Source organism: Molothrus aeneus, chromosome 11, assembly GCF_037042795.1.
Source record: "Molothrus aeneus isolate 106 chromosome 11, BPBGC_Maene_1.0, whole genome shotgun sequence".
Taxonomy (NCBI): domain Eukaryota; kingdom Metazoa; phylum Chordata; class Aves; order Passeriformes; family Icteridae; genus Molothrus; species Molothrus aeneus.
This window is the reverse complement of record NC_089656.1, coordinates 14,460,963-14,478,469: the sequence shown is the minus strand read 5'-3', so window position 1 is coordinate 14,478,469 and position 17,507 is coordinate 14,460,963. Positions and strand designations below refer to the sequence as shown.

The window sequence follows — 17,507 nt, the reverse complement described above, 5'->3', positions numbered from 1 at the left end:
GGTAACAGCAGAGCCAGAGCGGTGAGGGGGCCCTGGGGTCCATGGGGGTGAGGAGCTCCAGGGGCCCGTGGGGCTGAGGGGTCCTGGGGCTGAGGAGCCCGGGATGGGGCTGAGGGGTCCCAGGCGGGGTTCAGGGGCTGCTGTGAGGCCCGGAGCCCCTCACAGCCCCGAAGGCCCTCACTCTCCCGGAGCCCCTCAGGCTCGCGGAGACACGGGCGGGCCCGAGCTCTGGGTGGCCCCGGCAGGGGGCGGTAAAGCGCCCCCGCCCTCCTCGCGCCTCGGCCCCGCCCCCCGCTCCCTCCGCCAATCGCCGCGCGCGGTGTCCCCGCCCCTCGGGCGTTCCGGCGCGCGGTGATGACGTCAGGAGGCGGTGCCGCGCCGCGGCCGGAGTGGGCCGAGGTGAGTCCGGGATCGGCGCCCCCGGAACCGCCCGGCACGGCTCCGGTCCCGGCTCCCCTCCCTTTCCCCCTCTCTCTCACTCCGGTCGGTGGCGGTGGTGCGGCCCGGGAAGCGCGGGCGCGGCGGGCCCCGGCGTCTCAGCCCCGCCGCTGCCCGGGGCGCTGGGCCGCGGGGCCGGGCGGGCCGGGGAGGGAGCCCTGCCCGCTCCCGGTGTGTCCCCTCAGCGGGACGGGCCCAGTGCTTCCCAGGCTGGAGCCGAACCTGCCGCGGGACGAGCTCCCGGCACCGGCCCGGCCCTGGGTCCCCTCTCCAGCATATCCACAAGCGGCCTGGGTTGGGATGAGTTCTGGAAACAAACGGGTTTGGAATCCCGGCTGGTTTGGCTGATTCTGCCCCTGGCTCCGGCACAGCTGCCTGCGGTGCTGCAGCAGCCCCGGCCCCGGGTTTCCCCTCTGAAATCCACCAGGAGCTCGCAGTGGGCATGCCAGGTTCTGCCAGGCAGTGAGAGGCACGTTCGAGATGCGTTACTGACACGGCAGGCAAGGAGCTCAATTCCGAGGGGAGAACCATAAATCTCATGTTCCTTCCCACCTCTTCCATCTGTAGTTCAGATAGTTTGCCACCTGCCAAGTATGTGATTTCCCCCTCGGAGAGCTTGTGATGCTTGTAATTTCTCTTAGTTCCTTTCCCCACGTTCTTGGTGGTTACTGCACTGGAGCATGTCCTGCACTAATGGGGAGTTAAGCATTTTGTTGCTGACTCTGGTTCTGTAGTCTTCACTGGAACACTCAAGTGTCAGCATGTACTGACATGCTGGAGTTGCTGCCAGATCTCAGTTAATGCCATGAGTGGATTTATAGATGATATTTTCAAGTTATTCATTCTTCTGTTTGGTTTTAGTTATGGGTGGGATGTTTTACACGAGTCCTTCTCTACATGTTGAATTACTCTGTAATAATCTTGTTTACGAATGCTCTCATTTCATTTCTGTGTTAACTTAAAATGCTTTAAGGTTCAGTAATGCTGGGAAAACTGTCCATGGGAGGCATTATTCAGGACTAGCCAGAGCTGTTTTTATCATGATGCTTTAATCTGAATGAAGCCTCACCTCCAGGGCAGTGCTGGGTTGAAGTCAGCTAATCTTTCTGAAGCTGTTTTTAATTTCTGCTGCCTGCACCCTGCCACAGGCATGTCTGTGCGTGGCTGGGTTGTTTGACCTCAGGGTGCTGCCAGGAGGGAACTTTTCCCTTGAGAAGTTATTTTGATGATGTTTGATTATAAAACTGAATCTTAACGAAAGCCTGGTTTTCTTTCCAGGTTGGATGAAGAGTCTCAACTTCTTCCAGGTGTCCCTTTAAAACATTTCTTATTTCTCCACTTGCTTTTCCCCATGGAAGACAGGCTGGGGTTCCTTTTCTGCTGTTCATGCTGAGCAGTTACTTGGAGAGGTGGTGCTTGAGTGGAGATACACCTGGTGATGGTAAGACCTAAAATCACATTTTCAAGGCTAATGGGTTTCTGTAGCGTCCTGTGAAGGCTCAGACACATGTTGATGGGCTCTGAGTCAAAAAGGGCAAATGTGGAACTGCCCAGTGACTGCCAGAGCCACAGGTGGCTTCCCCATCTCCTGACCAGTCATATTGTTTTAATCAGCACAGAAAGACTTGCCCCAAGTGCAGCTGGTTTGGTTTTGTTGGGATGAGCAAGAGCTCCTAGTCTGGAACAGCTGGGAAGAATTCCACTTCTTACAGGCAGCTCCAGTGGAAAGCCAGAAGTGCCACTTTGTGTCTAAAGATGTAAAATTGAGATTGTGGAAAGATGTGAAAACCCACCTTGATGTCTCAGGGTTTGGAGAATGAGGGACTTGCTGGCTAAAAGCTGCTCTGGGCAAATGAATATCTCCCTTTTAGCAGGGGCTGCACCTTCAAACCAGTGTGCCTCTGGCTCCATATTCCCTGCCTCTTCTGCTGTTCCATTGATCCCCAGCAGCAAAGTAGTGAGAGGCTTAAGACAGTGTACAAATTCAATATGAAGAAAATCTTGTGAAGATGGGTTAAGTGTACAAATTGCTGAGGTACTTCTGGTGAGCAAACTCAGAACTATTGGGTTTGGATTGGCTGCTGACTGAGAAAGTTGAGCAGATCTAACAAAACTAAAGAAAATGTTTGACTTTTTTTTCTTTATTTGATTTGTATTAAGCAATTGTGTGTAGACAAAAAGACCTCCAGAAGTCTTGTGCAGCCTCAACTGCTCTGTGACTGATTCAGGGCTCAGCAGGGAGCAGAAAACAAACGATCCCCAGTAAAGAGAGATACTGTGTGATTTCCACGGACACATCTGTTCTGACCAGGATTGGGTGTTTGTAGGCACTGCCTTCACTGACTCATGATGAAAGCAGCAGAGCACTGTGCATGTAGCAGAGAGAAGTGGAAATCCCATATTCTCAGTTTGTGATAGCATGGTGCTATTGTTTTGATTCAAATGGAGGGAAAAATCTTCACTACCTTGATCCCTCTTTATTTGTTTCTTCTCATTCTTTTCCGAAGATTCAAATGCGGGAATCACCCCGGATGTGGTTGCTGCTGGTGCTCCCCTGGGAACATGCCTTGATAGGGAATTAACACCAGTCAGTGATGGGCTGTGGGACCAGCAAAGTGCTTCCCGAGCCCCCCAAAGATGTGCAGCTAGACCTGGTTAAAAAAGTGGAACCTTACACTGGCCACAGTGACATCTACAAGCATTTCATCAAAGATGACTGCGGGGCTGTCATCAAAGCTGGCTCTCCCTCCCCTCCCCATCACACCAACCCCTATCCCGGGAACCCCCTGCCCGCCCAGCAGCCCGAGCCCCGCAAGAACAAAGTGGCCAAGTACCGCGCCAAGTTCGACCCGCGCGTGACGGCCAAGTACGACATCAAAGCGCTGATCGGCAGGGGCAGCTTCAGCCGCGTGGTGCGCGTGGAGCACAAGGCCACCAAGCAGCCCTACGCCATCAAGATGATCGAGACCAAGTACCGCGAGGGCCGCGAGGTGTGCGAGTCGGAGCTGAGCGTCCTGCGCCGCGTGCGCCACACCAACATCATCCAGCTCATCGAGGTCTTCGAGACGCAGGACCGCGTGTACATGGTCATGGAGCTGGCCACCGGCGGCGAGCTCTTCGACCGCATCATCGCCAAGGGCTCCTTCACCGAGAGGGACGCCACGCGCGTGCTGCAGATGGTGCTGGACGGGGTCAGGTACCTGCACACGCTGGGCATCACCCACCGCGACCTGAAGCCCGAGAACCTGCTGTACTACCACCCGGGCACCGACTCCAAGATCATGATCACCGACTTCGGGCTGGCGAGCGCGCGCAAGAAGGGGGACGACTGCCTGATGAAAACCACGTGTGGCACCCCGGAGTACATCGCTCCCGAGATCCTGGTCAGGAAGCCCTACACGAACTCCGTGGACATGTGGGCGCTGGGGGTGATCTCCTACATCCTCCTCAGCGGCACGATGCCCTTTGAGGACGACAACCGCACCCGCCTGTACCGGCAGATCCTGAAGGGAAAGTACAGTTACTCAGGCGAGGTGAGTGTGGTGGGGGGCAGTCAGGCAAGAAGCTCTGTTTAGAAACTCTACAACTCTGTGGAAGTTGTAATTTATTACAGCGTTGGACGCATGTGGAGATTACTCTCTTCAAAAGACATGCGTACTTCTGGGAACTCTAGATCTTTTTTTATCCCCCTTTCAAATACATATGCATGCAATTTCACAATAGGCTCATACATATTCATTTTTACAGATTTCGGGTGACATTTGCTGCTAACTAATTCTTCTTTATCAGAAAGAATTCTTAGGTCAGGTTGACCTGCTCTTGTAGCAGTCTCTGTTTCTCTGTCTGCCCCTCTCCCTTATTTCTGTCCTTCAGCTGAAGCAGTTTCTCCCAGTATAGGCTTTTTACGAGAACAGGCAGTCAGAATAAACAGCTGTGTTTTCAAACTACAGACTTAACTCAAAGATGTACATTTCACTTAAATCAAAATGGATTTCTACTCTGGAAAATTTCTACTTTGTCTCAGCTCTCCCTAGGTGTGTCTCTGTGATGACCAAAAGCTGGTTGTCTTGTAGGTGGTAACATTACCAGGGGTAAAAAAATCTGTGATTCTGGCTTTTAAAATCCTTTCCCATGTTCTGTCTGCTCCCAGTGTAGCATAGTGAGCTCCTTTAAAAAAATGTGTGCACAGAAAGAGGAAACTTGCTGTAGAACAGAACTGGGATGCTTGTGGGTTTCTAGCTGCTGTTAGAGGCTTTGCAGTTGAAACTTGTGCCAGGGTGTTTGAAATGTGGCACATGCATCACTAGTCTGATTCCTGACACGAATCCAAGTGTAGTATGGAAAATAGCTTTGCTGAAAGGTTATGGCAGGCAAGGGGCACTTACTTCTTCAATCTGGAGATGGGATTATTTCAGAAATTGATCTGCATTGCTTCCTGAGCTTGGTATGTGAGAAAATGGAGGATTGAAGGATAGTTTTCATAGGTAAGAATGGAAAGAAGACTCTTGGGGGATAATTTTTAGGCATTCTGTAAATGATAGTGGGGCCTGAAGGTGCTTCTTGCTCTTCAGAAGAAACAATTTGAAGTTAAACACTTGTAAATAACATCTTCACTCTTCTGATCAAAACCCTGTTGATATTAGGAATGAGTATTGCTGTTGTCGTGTCCTTGCCATGCCATGCCCTTGACTATTGAGTGCAGGTCTGTGTTCTCTGGATAAAAATACAGAGCTGAAAATCGTGTGTAGAAAGGCAGTGTGAATAACCAAAGGCACGGCCTGGCTTCTGTTTGAAGAATGAGTGAACAGACTAGGGCCTTTCCTCCAAAAAAATTAACACTTGAAGGGGGTCTGATCAAGCTCAGTGCAGCCATAGGCAATCTGGAGAGAGTGAATTGAGCGTTTTGAAGGTTCCTTGGGTAATTTACTTTGATGTCCACTGGTCCTTGTACTAGAACAGATTGGTTTTGAGAAATATTGTGAATTGCAACTAGGCCACTGGAGCCTTGTTGGTTGTACATGCAGAGGTAGCAATGCCACAGAGAAAGCATTAAGCTCTCTATTTTGAAAGTGTCAATGCACAAGCCTAAGGCATTTTACTTGTTATGCCACCACAAATTACACACTTTAGGAGGCTGTTATAGATACTGTGTGTGACATGAGTGGTTATTTTGGAAAGCTGTCGATGCTTTACTGCTTGGAAAGCAAATATGTGTCAGCCAGCAGCCTGTATCTGTTGCCTGGATGCTTTCTATTCCTCTAGAGCCAGGGAAAATGGATGCTTTACTTTATCACTGTAATTAAGCCTATGCCCCTAAATTGCACGGTGCTTGACTGTAGGCAGGTATTGGCAGGAGATGCAGTAAAGAGGCTGCTCATTTTGTGAATAAATTCTAGGAGAAGACGAAGTGACCCAGAGGTTTAAAGGTGTCTGTTGTGTTTCCCACAATCTTGCCAGCACTCTGGGTTTTTAAATGCTTCTGAGGTTTTGGTGTTCACAGACCATGGCTCCTCTTTCTTTGTGTTACACTGGAGGAAGTGGGAAGATGTCAGAAATGAGGTCATTGATAAGTTTGTCAGACGAATGGGAACGGCAGGAGCCAAGTCCTGGTTTCTTTGGAGTAAGAGTGGGCAGAATACTCGAGTGTATTGCCAACAGCATCTGTCTTGGATGGATGCAGGAGCAGAGGTTTCATGGGAGCAACTGCTTTTCTTCTCTGTAATCTGAAGGCTGAGGATCTGAAACAGAAGAGGAAATGTTGAAAGAAGCCTGTGAGCTACAGAGCTGACAGCTTGAGCCGAGTGGCTCAGACAAGTTCCAGTGGGGAAGGAGGGAGCTGTCTTCAACTGTACCATGGCAGGCAGCAGCAGTGCCCTGACTCTCGGTGCTTTTTGAAAAGTCTGACCCCAAAACCTGGTCACAGAGGACAAAGCTGTATTGAAAGAGGAACAAAAGCCAAGATGCATGCTGACCTGAGAAGCAGCTCCATTTTCTTGGAAAAACAAGTGATCTCTAGTCCAGCTAATGTAATTGCTTTCTGACTGGAGCCCTGTTAGCCCGGCTCCTTTTCCTGGAGTGTGAGGTCTGTTTGAAGAGGCCATTAGCAGATCAGTAGGAGAGGTCTCCCACAATAGGTTATTCAGGTACTGCTGACATCACTGCTCTGATTATCTCTTGTATCTCCTCTACTTTTTGAACTGCTTCTGGTAACGGCTAGGATGAGGAAGGAAGGACAGCTGGCTTTGTAACTGGTGTGCTTTTTTTCCTGAGCATCCTGAGTCAGGGTTAGGTGAGCTATTGACACTGCTTTGAATGTAGCCTGCTGCAAAATGATTCTTTTTCACTTGTTTTGTTAGAACTTACTAAAAAGAATGTTTGGACATAATTATTTCATTTAATTTTTAATTGAAATATTGGAGTTAAAACTGATTTTTGGGAGCTCTTTGTAGCTTAAAAAGTTGACTGAGGAGCAAAGCTGGAATTCCATTCTTAGTTTTCTTTGAATTTGCAAGTGCAGAATTGAAAATTGGACCATCATTATCCTGCTAGGACAGACTTGCTCTGATTCTTTTTCAAAGCTTCTCCTTCTGTTGAATACCAGTACTTTTATGTTGCTTTACACACCTGGGAAAATCGATGGAATAAGTGGAAGATAATGTATGCTATGGTTAAATTGGGAAACTTAGCTAAGGTGTATGGATTGTTCTGATTTTGATATCTGATCTGGACATACCATTTCTCTCATGGACTGTTCTCCTATTCATAGAACAGAATCAGCTTTTTGTGGTATGCTCACAGTGGGTGAGGTTGGTGTGTGCTGCTGTGGGAACATGTCTTAATCAAATAACCAAAAAAGCTTGTTCTAAGTTATGGTGCTAGTGGATGCATTGATAGGAGAGACATGCTTGATATATGAAGGAAGTTGGGCATTGCAAGTCTGCAGGAGCTCTGCAAGAGACTTAGCAGCCTGTGGAGAGATGAACTGGTTTTGTGTGGCTTAGATTTTCCAATGGTTTTTGATGGAAATCCTCACCAAAATCTCTTGAAGGAGCTTTGCAGCCATATTGTGGCAGTGGCCTTTGCATGTATCAGGAGTTTGCTGATAAGCACAGATGTCAAATACATGGTCAGTTCCATAGGGAAGGACAAAACCAGTGAAGATTGAAGGGGCTGTTGCTTCTGCCTAAAAGCCAGCGGGAGAAAGATCCCTAACAAACCTGCAGAGTCTCTGATGATACAGGCTATTCACAGGGTGAAAACGAGGGCTGTGGACCTTGGAAATTTACCTGAGTTTGAAGAGCAACTGGACAAATTCATGGAAGACACATTGATGGAGAGAATGACCAAAGGTCAGAGGAGAAGCCTGGCTTGCAAACTGTGTGTGCATTGCATTTCTACTTTTCTCTCCTTGAGCATTCAGAATCTTAATGATCTTCTGCCCTAACTTGGAGTTTAAAGCACCAAGTTAAGTGCAGGTGTTGGGTAAGCTCTGCAGATCCTGTATAGATAGATTCCTGCTGGAAGAGTGCCCTTAGTTACAGGAAAACCAAGTTACTCTGGATGAGTAGCATGAATGGTGTTCCCATAACAACTCAGTCTGTGTGAGTAAAAAGATAAACCACTTTCTCCCCAAGCAGTTTTTCCTGCCTGCAGCTAATAGCAGAAGCATGAAGCACAGAGAGTGCAGGCAGTGCATTAGCAAACAAACTACCTGTGCTACCTGGCAGAAAACAAGATAAAAATAAAGCCATTCCAAGGCAGCTGATGCGTGCTCACAGGATGAGTCCTTAGCCAAGCACGTCTGCAGAACATTTCCAAAGTGTCCTCATAATTGTCCTCGTTGTGGGGGCTGCTTAAAACACTGTGGAGGACTTGTAATCCCTCAAATCCCTTGTGACACATAGTGGAGGAGACAGGTGACAGGCTTGTCAAATTTCAGTATTAATTTCCTGCATTTATTCAACGTTTTGAGAGAGAATGGGGTAGAGCTTGAACCCAGACTGCTTCTGACTCAGTTGGGAGTTGAATCGCCCATCCCGCCCCAGAGGGACTGATCAGTCATTGCATTATAAATTATGATGACTGTAGTTGGATTTCCTATCAAATGACAAGCTTAATATAAGAAAGGCACAGGCAACAGAAAGAAACTGTAATTATTCTTGGTAACCTCCTTCCCATAAAAGTTGTAGACGGAAGTGTATAGTGGCAACTCAACTTTCTGTTCTACATACTTGTATTTTACTCTAGAAACTGGTCTCCTATAAGGGAAAAAAAGTTCACTTGCATATCAGAGAAAATCTCTCCATAGTCCTTATCATTTTCAGGAGAATTCAGTCAGTATAGGACAAGCATTCTGAAACTTTGGATGCTGTTTTGCTCATAAGTTTTGCAATGCAGTAAGTTCTGCACTGATGCTGTGTCAGGTCTGGCTGGCTGGCTTTCTCTGAAAGAGGGAAAACTGGTGATCTTATTGTAGTACATCTGTTTTAAGTAAGGCAGACTGGCTTCCCTGAATTTGGACTGGAGTATGTCTTTGGGAAAACATTCAAAGCTAGTTTAAAATATAGCCAGGAACAGAGAAGCACCACTGCCCTCTAATGCTCCCTTGGTCCTATATATTTTTTTAATACAGGAGATGAAGTCCTGTGAGTACAAGAGGCCAGAGAAGCTGGTAGGTGCCCCCCTTTATTGAAGATTTACCTTTGCAAAGTGTGGAGTTGTTCTTTGCTCTAAGAGGAGCTCGGTGCAAAGCCACCTGATTCTTCTGGAAGCTCTCCTTGGCTCAGTGCCTGGGAGGGTCTGGGTGCAGCAGGACCCTTCCCTTGAGGGGTCCCCAGAAGGCCACACTGACACCTGGTGTTGCCCTCCATGGCTGTGCCAAGATGGTCTTTAGAGCCATTAGATGCTTTTGCAGGGCCGTCATCACCTTGGCCTCTGATGTCTGTGCCAGAAGAGAGGAGAGATTTCAAAGCAGCAGGGTGGCCAATTTTCCATTCTTTCCCCTGGAGTTTGAGTGGCCCAAGCTGTTGAATATAGTATAACAAAGAAAACAAGGATGGGGCAGCTGAAGGCAGGATTTTAAAGCACATTTGCAGTACTTACTGGTGTGAGCATGTAAGTCTCTGGGACCACGTTTTTAGCCTTCTTGGGGGCTAAAAGAGCTTTTTACTTAGAGCAGCTGCTGTTTGTTCCTGTGAGCCACATTAGATGGTAGAAGTGTTTTACAATAGTCCTGTTCTTAGAGTAATGCAGGCTTTTTTCCCCCTAAAAACTAGAGCTGGCTTTTTTTTCCCCATGTAGGGAAGAATTGTTTTTTATATAAATTGTTGAGCCCTTTGCCTGGAAGAAGTAAAACCCCATCAATTTACAGAGGAATGTGCTTTTGCATTTCACATGGCTGTGTGAAAGCGGTGATTTTGAAGTAGAACAACAAGAGTGTTGGCGAGCTGCAGGCGCAGGGCTCTGCTGAAAAGGGCACTCTGCTCTCCTTTGAAGAGCTGGAGCACTTGAACAGGATGAAAGCTCCTCTCCAAGCCAGGCACAGAACACTGAAGCCAGCCCAATACATGGACTTCTCTTGGCTTCTGCTCTTTCTTTTCTTTTAATGCACCGGCTCAGTGGCTGTGAGGGTAGGTGTGTTTGTGTCACTCCAGCTCCAAAAGCTGAAGTGTTTGTCCAGATCTCTCCCTCTGCAGGGAGGGACATCTTTGGAAATGTGATAACCTCAGTTAAAACCTGGGAAATCCTGCCTCCTCCTGCATGGATCAGTGACCATGCTCCTGCAAAAACTCAGCATGCTGCATTGGTAAGCACTTTATTTACAGGTAGAGAAACACCTTTTCCAGTGAAAGGGCTTTGAAACCAATGCATGCATTTGAAAATCAAGTCCCCCTTGCTCTGGCTGCATCTTAAGATTCTTTTTGAAGGTTTTTTCCTCCAACAGAATTGGTGTCACAAGGATATTTTTCAAAATCACTCCTTTTGCCTCTTTACTATGTACTTCAGCTTATGTTGCAACACAGCAGTGGAGAGAACCCCCAATGCTAGGGCAGGGTAAGCAAGGAGAGGGGTCATTTTCTCTGCCTACATCTGCCATTTCCATACTGCTGCAGTCTGCAGCACTCAGTATTAACAGTTTATATTTCACAGAATTGTGCATGTCATCAGGACAGGGTGGAAACTCTGTCTAAGCCTCAAAGCCTCTAGAAACAAAGAGAGCAGGGAAGCAATCTCCATGGGGAAGAGGAATGTGGGTTTTTTCCCAGTGATTTCATTCACAGCCCTTTTTCCTTAGGGCTGCTGTCTATGTCAGTAGTACCTGCAGGTTCAAGGCAGAGTGAGGGACAGCAGCTGAGCATTTTGGTGAAGATTTTTGGGGTGAAAGACTGAGTTTGGGGAAGTGGTGTACAACGTATGGCACGTAATGTAAGGATGGAGGAAGGCAAGAGCCACATCTGGGGGGAAGGGATTTACAATAGTGCTGTGGTTTGACATATATTTTCATTCCTTCATCTGGAGGCCCTATAAAATCCTGTTAATGGTGGAATAGTATTTCTGCAGAATTAGGGATGTAGGGATAAAGAGAAATTGGTAGGGTAGAAAAAGAATATTAAGCTGCTTCTGTACAGAATACACATTATTAACAGGAAGGATTTGAACTATCAGCTACCATTGGTGTCTTTGACTTCATTACATTTGCCTAAACATAGCCTAGGCCATTTCCTCATTTACCTGTGGCTGATTGAGTCCTTGGTTTTCCAGCTGTGGCTCAGATGTGTTGTTTTTTCTGATACCTTACTGGAGGTGTATTTTGAGGCAAGACATGCTATTGCATGCTAACTGACTTAGAACCAAGAGGGTGAGAATATGTGTTAATTCTGCAGGGGAAGAGCTGTGACCTGCAGGAAACCTGTCCCTAAATACAGCAGCTGTCCCCTCCTGCCCTCCTTGGAAATGGTTACCCAGGGGTTGGAGTTTGTGTTGGAAGTCCAGCTGCTCGTGGTGCTGGGCTGGAGCCAGGTGCAGCCCTTGAGCAGGGTGTGAGCAGGGTGGTTCTCTCCTTGCTGTGGCACACGTGGGAGTTTATCACAGGTTGTGGGGTGAGTGGATTGGGGTGACATCTTGCACTGCTTCAGCTGGATTTCCTGGACCCGCTCTGCTGAGGACCTGAGGCCCCAGATGATTGTATGGAAGTACAACACCAGGACAGCATCTAGGGGCACAGGGAGGACTGGCTGGCACCTATAAAACATTCTTAAAGTGAATTTTCAGGGGGGAGCTGTAAAAGTGTTGCACTCTGGAGAAGATTACAGCATCTTCCTAACTGTTCTGAGCTCCAGGCTGAGGCTTTGAGGTTTTGCAGAGCTGGCACCTGGCTGTACTTCCAGCTGCTGCCCCTGCTGCAGATTAAAAGCCACTTTTGTTTAATCAAAACTGAGCTCTGTGGGGAAGGGCTGTGAACATGTACCTTGCTGCAAATCACTTTGTGGCCTGTAATTGACCCTGCCTTGGAGAGAGGCAATTGAACCTGATATATTTGGAACAGTCTGGCATTGAAAGGTGTTTCAGATTTGCTCTGACCCGAATTTGGGACTTCCCTAGCATTTGCAGTGTCCTCCTGCCCTGGGATGTGAGGAAGGAGGAATTAAGCAGTGTGCTTGGCATGGTAAGAAGTCAAGGTTTTAATATCACATTGTTGAAATCTCTTTTCAACTGCAGAAACTGTTATAGGGAATTCCTGTTCATGTTGAGCCGGAGGGCTGCAAAGGTGCTTCCTAAGCCCAGAGGTTTTCTTGGCAGTTTCTTTACCTAATCCTTGAAATCCCTAAACCTGACAAGATTGCAGTTGCAGAGTTGAGGCTGTAGACAGAGGGAACTGGATTAGTTGTTTGGGGCTGGAAGGGGTGGTTCAGACTGGCAGTGGTGGATCCGAGTTCCCTGGTTTGGAGCAGGAGCTGCTCCTCCTCTCTCCAGTCTCACCCACCCCCCTGCTTTGCCCCCCTGCTGCCCCAAGTGAGTGACAAGGTAGAAAAACCAGGCATGTTTTCCAATGCCTTTGTTATTTCAAATGGATGTTTTTATAGATTTTTCTGAAAACTGAGCTTTTACTAATGCACCAGATTAGTGTTGATTGGTGACATGAGAGCCGTTCACACAAGTCAAGGAGAGGCAGAACGTTCTGGAGAAGGCTGTTAAGGGATGCCTGCTGTTCCTGCAGGGTTCCCCAAAGTGCTGGTGTGTGCCTGGCTGCATGTCTACAGCTTGTGAACTTCATAATCATGGCACTCCCTACGTCCAGTGCACCAGTACTTCAGGCACTTCAAGTGATTAGCCAAAGAGTTTGATGTCTCACAAAAGGTAGAACTGTGCTACCTGATAAAAGTATTTGTGTGTTTCCTACCTTTGTCTGTGTCTGAAGAATAATTTCTAAGAACTTTTTAATAATCTGATAATATTGAGAATGATTATGTGGCTCACATGTGAGAAAGGTTTCTCTTTACAGCTGGGGTGACTCAAGACTTGATATACTGTTTTATCAGTGCTGATAGGGGTGCCTGGCTTACAGTTTCTTACCTCTCTACATTTAGTCCTTCATATTTCTTTATTTGCTTTTAGCTTTAGTCCAGCTTCAGGTATTCTTGGTGGCATTCTTCAGCAACTGTTTTGCTCAAGAGTTTGATATTGCAAAACTAAGGAAAACTTGACACTTGGCTGAGAATGTGAAATAATTTCACTGCAAAGTCCTCTTCCAAAGCTACAGGAGTTCCCATACCTCCGATGTTTGGCACTGGAGCTTGGCAAGGATGGATCTGCCATTGAAGAGATCTTCAGCTATTTCATGAAAGTGTTCCATGGTCTCTGAAAACTTACTTTTTGGAAATGAACTGTGAAGCAGGGAGGGCCTGGGGACCAAATCTTGTGTTTCCCCAAACCTGTCGTGTTAAAAGTGACATTTACCTTCTGGTGGCTCATCAGCAAAGTGGAACATGGTAGTGATGGTGTTTCTGTAGAAATGGCTGAAGGTGCAGAGGTATTTGGGGGTTAATGATCAACCCAGGTGAGGGAAGTACATGTATGTTTATTATATTTGTAGATGACATTGAATTGGAAGGGCTGCAAAGGGCATTGAGTTCCAGATAGCCCTGTCAAATTTGAGCAATTCAGTAGCCAGTGTAATTTGGGTTTTTTTTAAGTAAGTTAGTGCACAAAAACAGGTGAAGAACAGAAAATTAGGAGGTGTTGGCTTCTCAGAAGAGGCTGTGTCTATGAATCACAAACTGTTGTGTGAGAGCAGTATGATACTTGTGGGAAAAGGTGAATGTGCTGAGGTGTCTGAGCAGAAAGGCAGCGTGTGCTGTGATCCTGCTGTGTTTGGTGGCTGCTGCAGATGCCAAGCTGAAGCTCTGACACTTCTGGGCAGCAGACTTCAAAAACACCACGGGCCAAGCAGAGAGACTTGACAGGAGATCAACAAAAACAATTGTGAGTCAAGAAACCACAGTCTCCGGAAGACTAAAACATTTTTGGCTGTTTGGCCTAGGGAACGTGTTGTCATAGCAGTTTGCAAATATGTAAAAGGCTGCTTCAAAGAGAAAGAGGAATAATCTTTTTTCCAGATTATGTCAAACAAGAGTCTTAAATGGCACTTAGAAAGATTCACACTGAACTTTTTAAAAAACTTGTGTCTCCCACTCTAAAAAATGTTTACCCATAGGATTTCTGAAGCTGTCTTGTGGAACAAGTGAGGCAGTCATCTGTCAGGAGTGATGCATCTCTGGTGGATCCTTGGGGGCCATGGGATGGATTGGATGATCCTTGGGTGTCTGTTGCAGCCCTGCCTTCACCCTGATTTCCCAAAGAAGCAAAGTTTATGGAACTGTGCTGTCTGTCTTTCAGTCTTCTGGAATTAACTATTTAAATGCCAAGATCATTGTCAACCTAGTTTGAGCAAAGTGAAGAATTTAAAGTGGCTATGAATTTTATAAAGTCAGTGGCTCAGTAGGAGAGAGAACTAAAGCACATCCTTCCTGCAGGAAAGGTAGTTGAATATCAGTCCAAATTTACCTGAAGCTGCTCAGCACATGTTTATTCTGAAGCATTCATGGTACACTTGACCCTGTTGAGCCTGTGGGATGGAGCCTGGGCAGGGTTATGTGTTGGGAGGAGGGATGTGCTGCTGCTCTGGAGGGGATATGACAGTGCTGGCTGGGGGCAGGGAGGGGAGAAGCACTTGAAAAATAGAAACCTTGGTTACAAGAGACCTTTGGAGAGCTCTAATCCCATTCAGCTTGAGACAGGAGTGTTGCCAGCACTAGGTCATGCTGGCTGTGACTTTGTCTTCCTGAGTCTTGAAGGGCTTCAGGGATGAAGATCCTCCACCTTCCCAGTGACCTTTTCCAGGGCTGCACCACCCTTCCCTTGGTATTTCCTGATACAGACCTTCCAAAGCACTGCTTCTCCCTGTTGCCCCTTCTTTGGACCCATTGTGTGGCTCTGTAATCCTTGTAACTACTTTTAAATAAATATAGTATGCTATTAGATTTCCCTTAGACTTCTCTTTGCCAGACTGAACAAGTCCAGCTCCTTTGACCCCTTCTTGCAGACCATCTGTGAAGGACCCCTGGCTGTCTTGGAAGTTCTCATCTGGATCTTCTCCACAGTGTTTTTGAACCTGAGGATGGCCAGGCTCCACAGTAGGTAGTATGATTCCACATAGAAAACTGAAATGCTTTAATCTTCTTTTGGTAAGAGAAATACCTCAACAATGTAGGTGAGAACAGGGTAGGATTTTTACAGGGAAAAAGACCACACTGGTATGAGATTATGGCTGCACAATTAGAAATGTGTTACATTAGGGATTTTTGGTTTGTCCTTTTTACTTCTTGTGTATGTGCAGTTTAGTGCATTGTCAGTGACATACTTTGTTTTTCAGCAGGATCTCTGTCTCCCTCACTGAATAGCTGGGATGCTGAAAGAAATTTGAGAAGAGAATACAGAGAAATGTGTTGGAATGGGATCTAGAACAGTTATCCTGCTCTGAATTCTAACAAAAATGTCCCAAATAGTGACAGGAAAAGCAATTATAAACCAGTGACCCGGGACTGAATTGTGGAAAACCTAGCAAGCGTACTTAGAGCGTCTCCTGATGTTTTGTTTACTTTAAAATGGGTTACATCCACCTTGCCTACCCAAAACAGTGAAACAGTGCTTTCTGAGAGAAAGCCAGCAATGGCATTGGGCCACATGGCCTAGCTTGGGAAGCACTAAACCTGAGCTTTCAGGAAATGCTGAGATGAAAGAGGCATCATTTCACCTCCTCTGGAACTATGACAGGGTTGGATTCCTGTTAAAACTGAAAGAGTGACTATAAGGAAGAAAGGAGAATCAAGCCAGGCAGTGGGGCAGCTGGGGCTTGGAGATTGGTGGTGTTTTCAGCACAGCTCCTCACCTTGATCCTTGTGGGTCCCTTCCAGCTCAGGATATTTTATGACTCTGTGACACATCTGTGTGCTCTAGGAGGTTAAAGGAGCTGTCCAGAGCAGCAGAGGAGAGCTGGTGCCAGCTGGGGAGCAGGGCAGGGTTGGAGTGGCAGCTAAGACTGACTTAGGATTTACTCTCCCTTGTTCATTCCCTCGTAAGCACCCAGGGCTTGTGCACCGACAGCTTGGAGCTTGCAGGAGGGGGTTGTGTGGGAGGTTATAAGCTTATCTGTTCATCCCCCCACCACTGCTCTAATCAGTGTGATGAAAGATATTCTTCCTCCCTGGGGAAGATCTTTCCTCCCTGTCAGGAACTGCCATTTCTTAATTAAACTCTTACTCTGAATTTGTACGTAGAAACACATATTGACTTCAGCTCCAGTTCACAGCCAATACTCTCTTAAGGTAATAGTTCAGAGTGAGAGAGCATCATTCAGCTCAAATTTGAGTTTTTTCAGAGTAAAAGCACTGAAGATGTCAGGATACCCAGATGTAAGGAACAGTCTGGGGAAGGTATATTCCAGTTTAGTTACTGCAAATACTGCTGTGAGTATTGCTGGTGCTGTAGCAATACCTTTGGAAATTTTTGACTCATTCCATTTTCATGGCAATCTCCAGCACTGTATACTTGGTGATCTCATCTTTTCACCTGCATCCTTCCAAGTCCAGGTCTCTTAACCCTAAACTTCCCTAACAGACAATTTTTCAGTCAAGGCAGTGGTTACAGTCCCCTGTGTGCAGCTGTAACTTGCTGACACATTTTTAAGAGACGTAAAGCGATCCAAGTTAAATGTGGTATTACCCCATTTTAACAGCTATTCCCTAAGCATTGCACTTAGAAGGGCTGCCCCTGGCTGGAGAGAAAAGCTTTGTGTTTATTGTTTTTGTAGCTGCTGTAATTTTAGTGCATGATTCCAGCTGAATACTCAGTGCCTGTCCAGGGAAAATGGGCTGGCTATTTCCATTCGAAAAGCTGGGTTATAGAAGTTCACCGCACCAGATGGCTGCGCATACTTATAATGCTCTGGATTATTAAAGGACTGTTGTATTTTCCTCTTTCATCCTTCCTTTATTCCTCCTCCCCACATCAACAAATTAATGCTGAATGCTTGGGAATCTGCCCTGCACAGACTTTAGCACATTTCATCTTTTCACTGGAAACTTTTTGTTCCAGTTCTTTGGAACCAGTTGGTTTTGATCACCTCATTGCAATTGTTTGGGAGCTGAACAGTACCTGGGATGATGCAAACCTGGTGTTATTGGAGCCCCAGCACAGCCCTAGGCTGGTTTGCAATGTCATGTGCCACAGTTGCAGTCCCCAACTTGCTCCTTTGGAGTTGACACTTCCTGCTTTCTGATGTCATGTGGGAATCTCCTAAATGGGACAAAACTGCTGCATCATGCATAGATAGGTAATGCAATGAAGAGAGTTCTTGGTGATGTTCTTAGAATCATTAAGGTTGGAAAAGACCTCTTAGAGCATCGAGTCCAGTTAATTTCCTTCTCAAAACTAACAGCATGTCACTTGTCTTCCACCAGAAATGTCAGAATTTTAAGGTGCAGCTATTCTGAAAAATGACAGAAGCTGGA

At 46.7% G+C, this 17,507-nt stretch overlaps 1 protein-coding gene across 1 annotated transcript in view; it reads left to right on the top strand.

Moving 5' to 3' along the window:
* Nucleotides 1-366: 366 nt before the first annotated feature.
* Nucleotides 367-17,507, top strand: part of PSKH1 (protein serine kinase H1) — a 30,908-nt gene continuing 13,767 nt past the window's right edge. Inside the window, exons 1-3 of the mRNA XM_066557565.1 lie at nt 367-399; nt 1,717-1,879; nt 2,946-3,971. Of these exons, the coding sequence (XP_066413662.1) occupies nt 3,033-3,971 (939 nt within the window). The 5' untranslated portion in view covers nt 367-399; nt 1,717-1,879; nt 2,946-3,032. The remainder of the gene's footprint in view (nt 400-1,716; nt 1,880-2,945; nt 3,972-17,507) is intronic.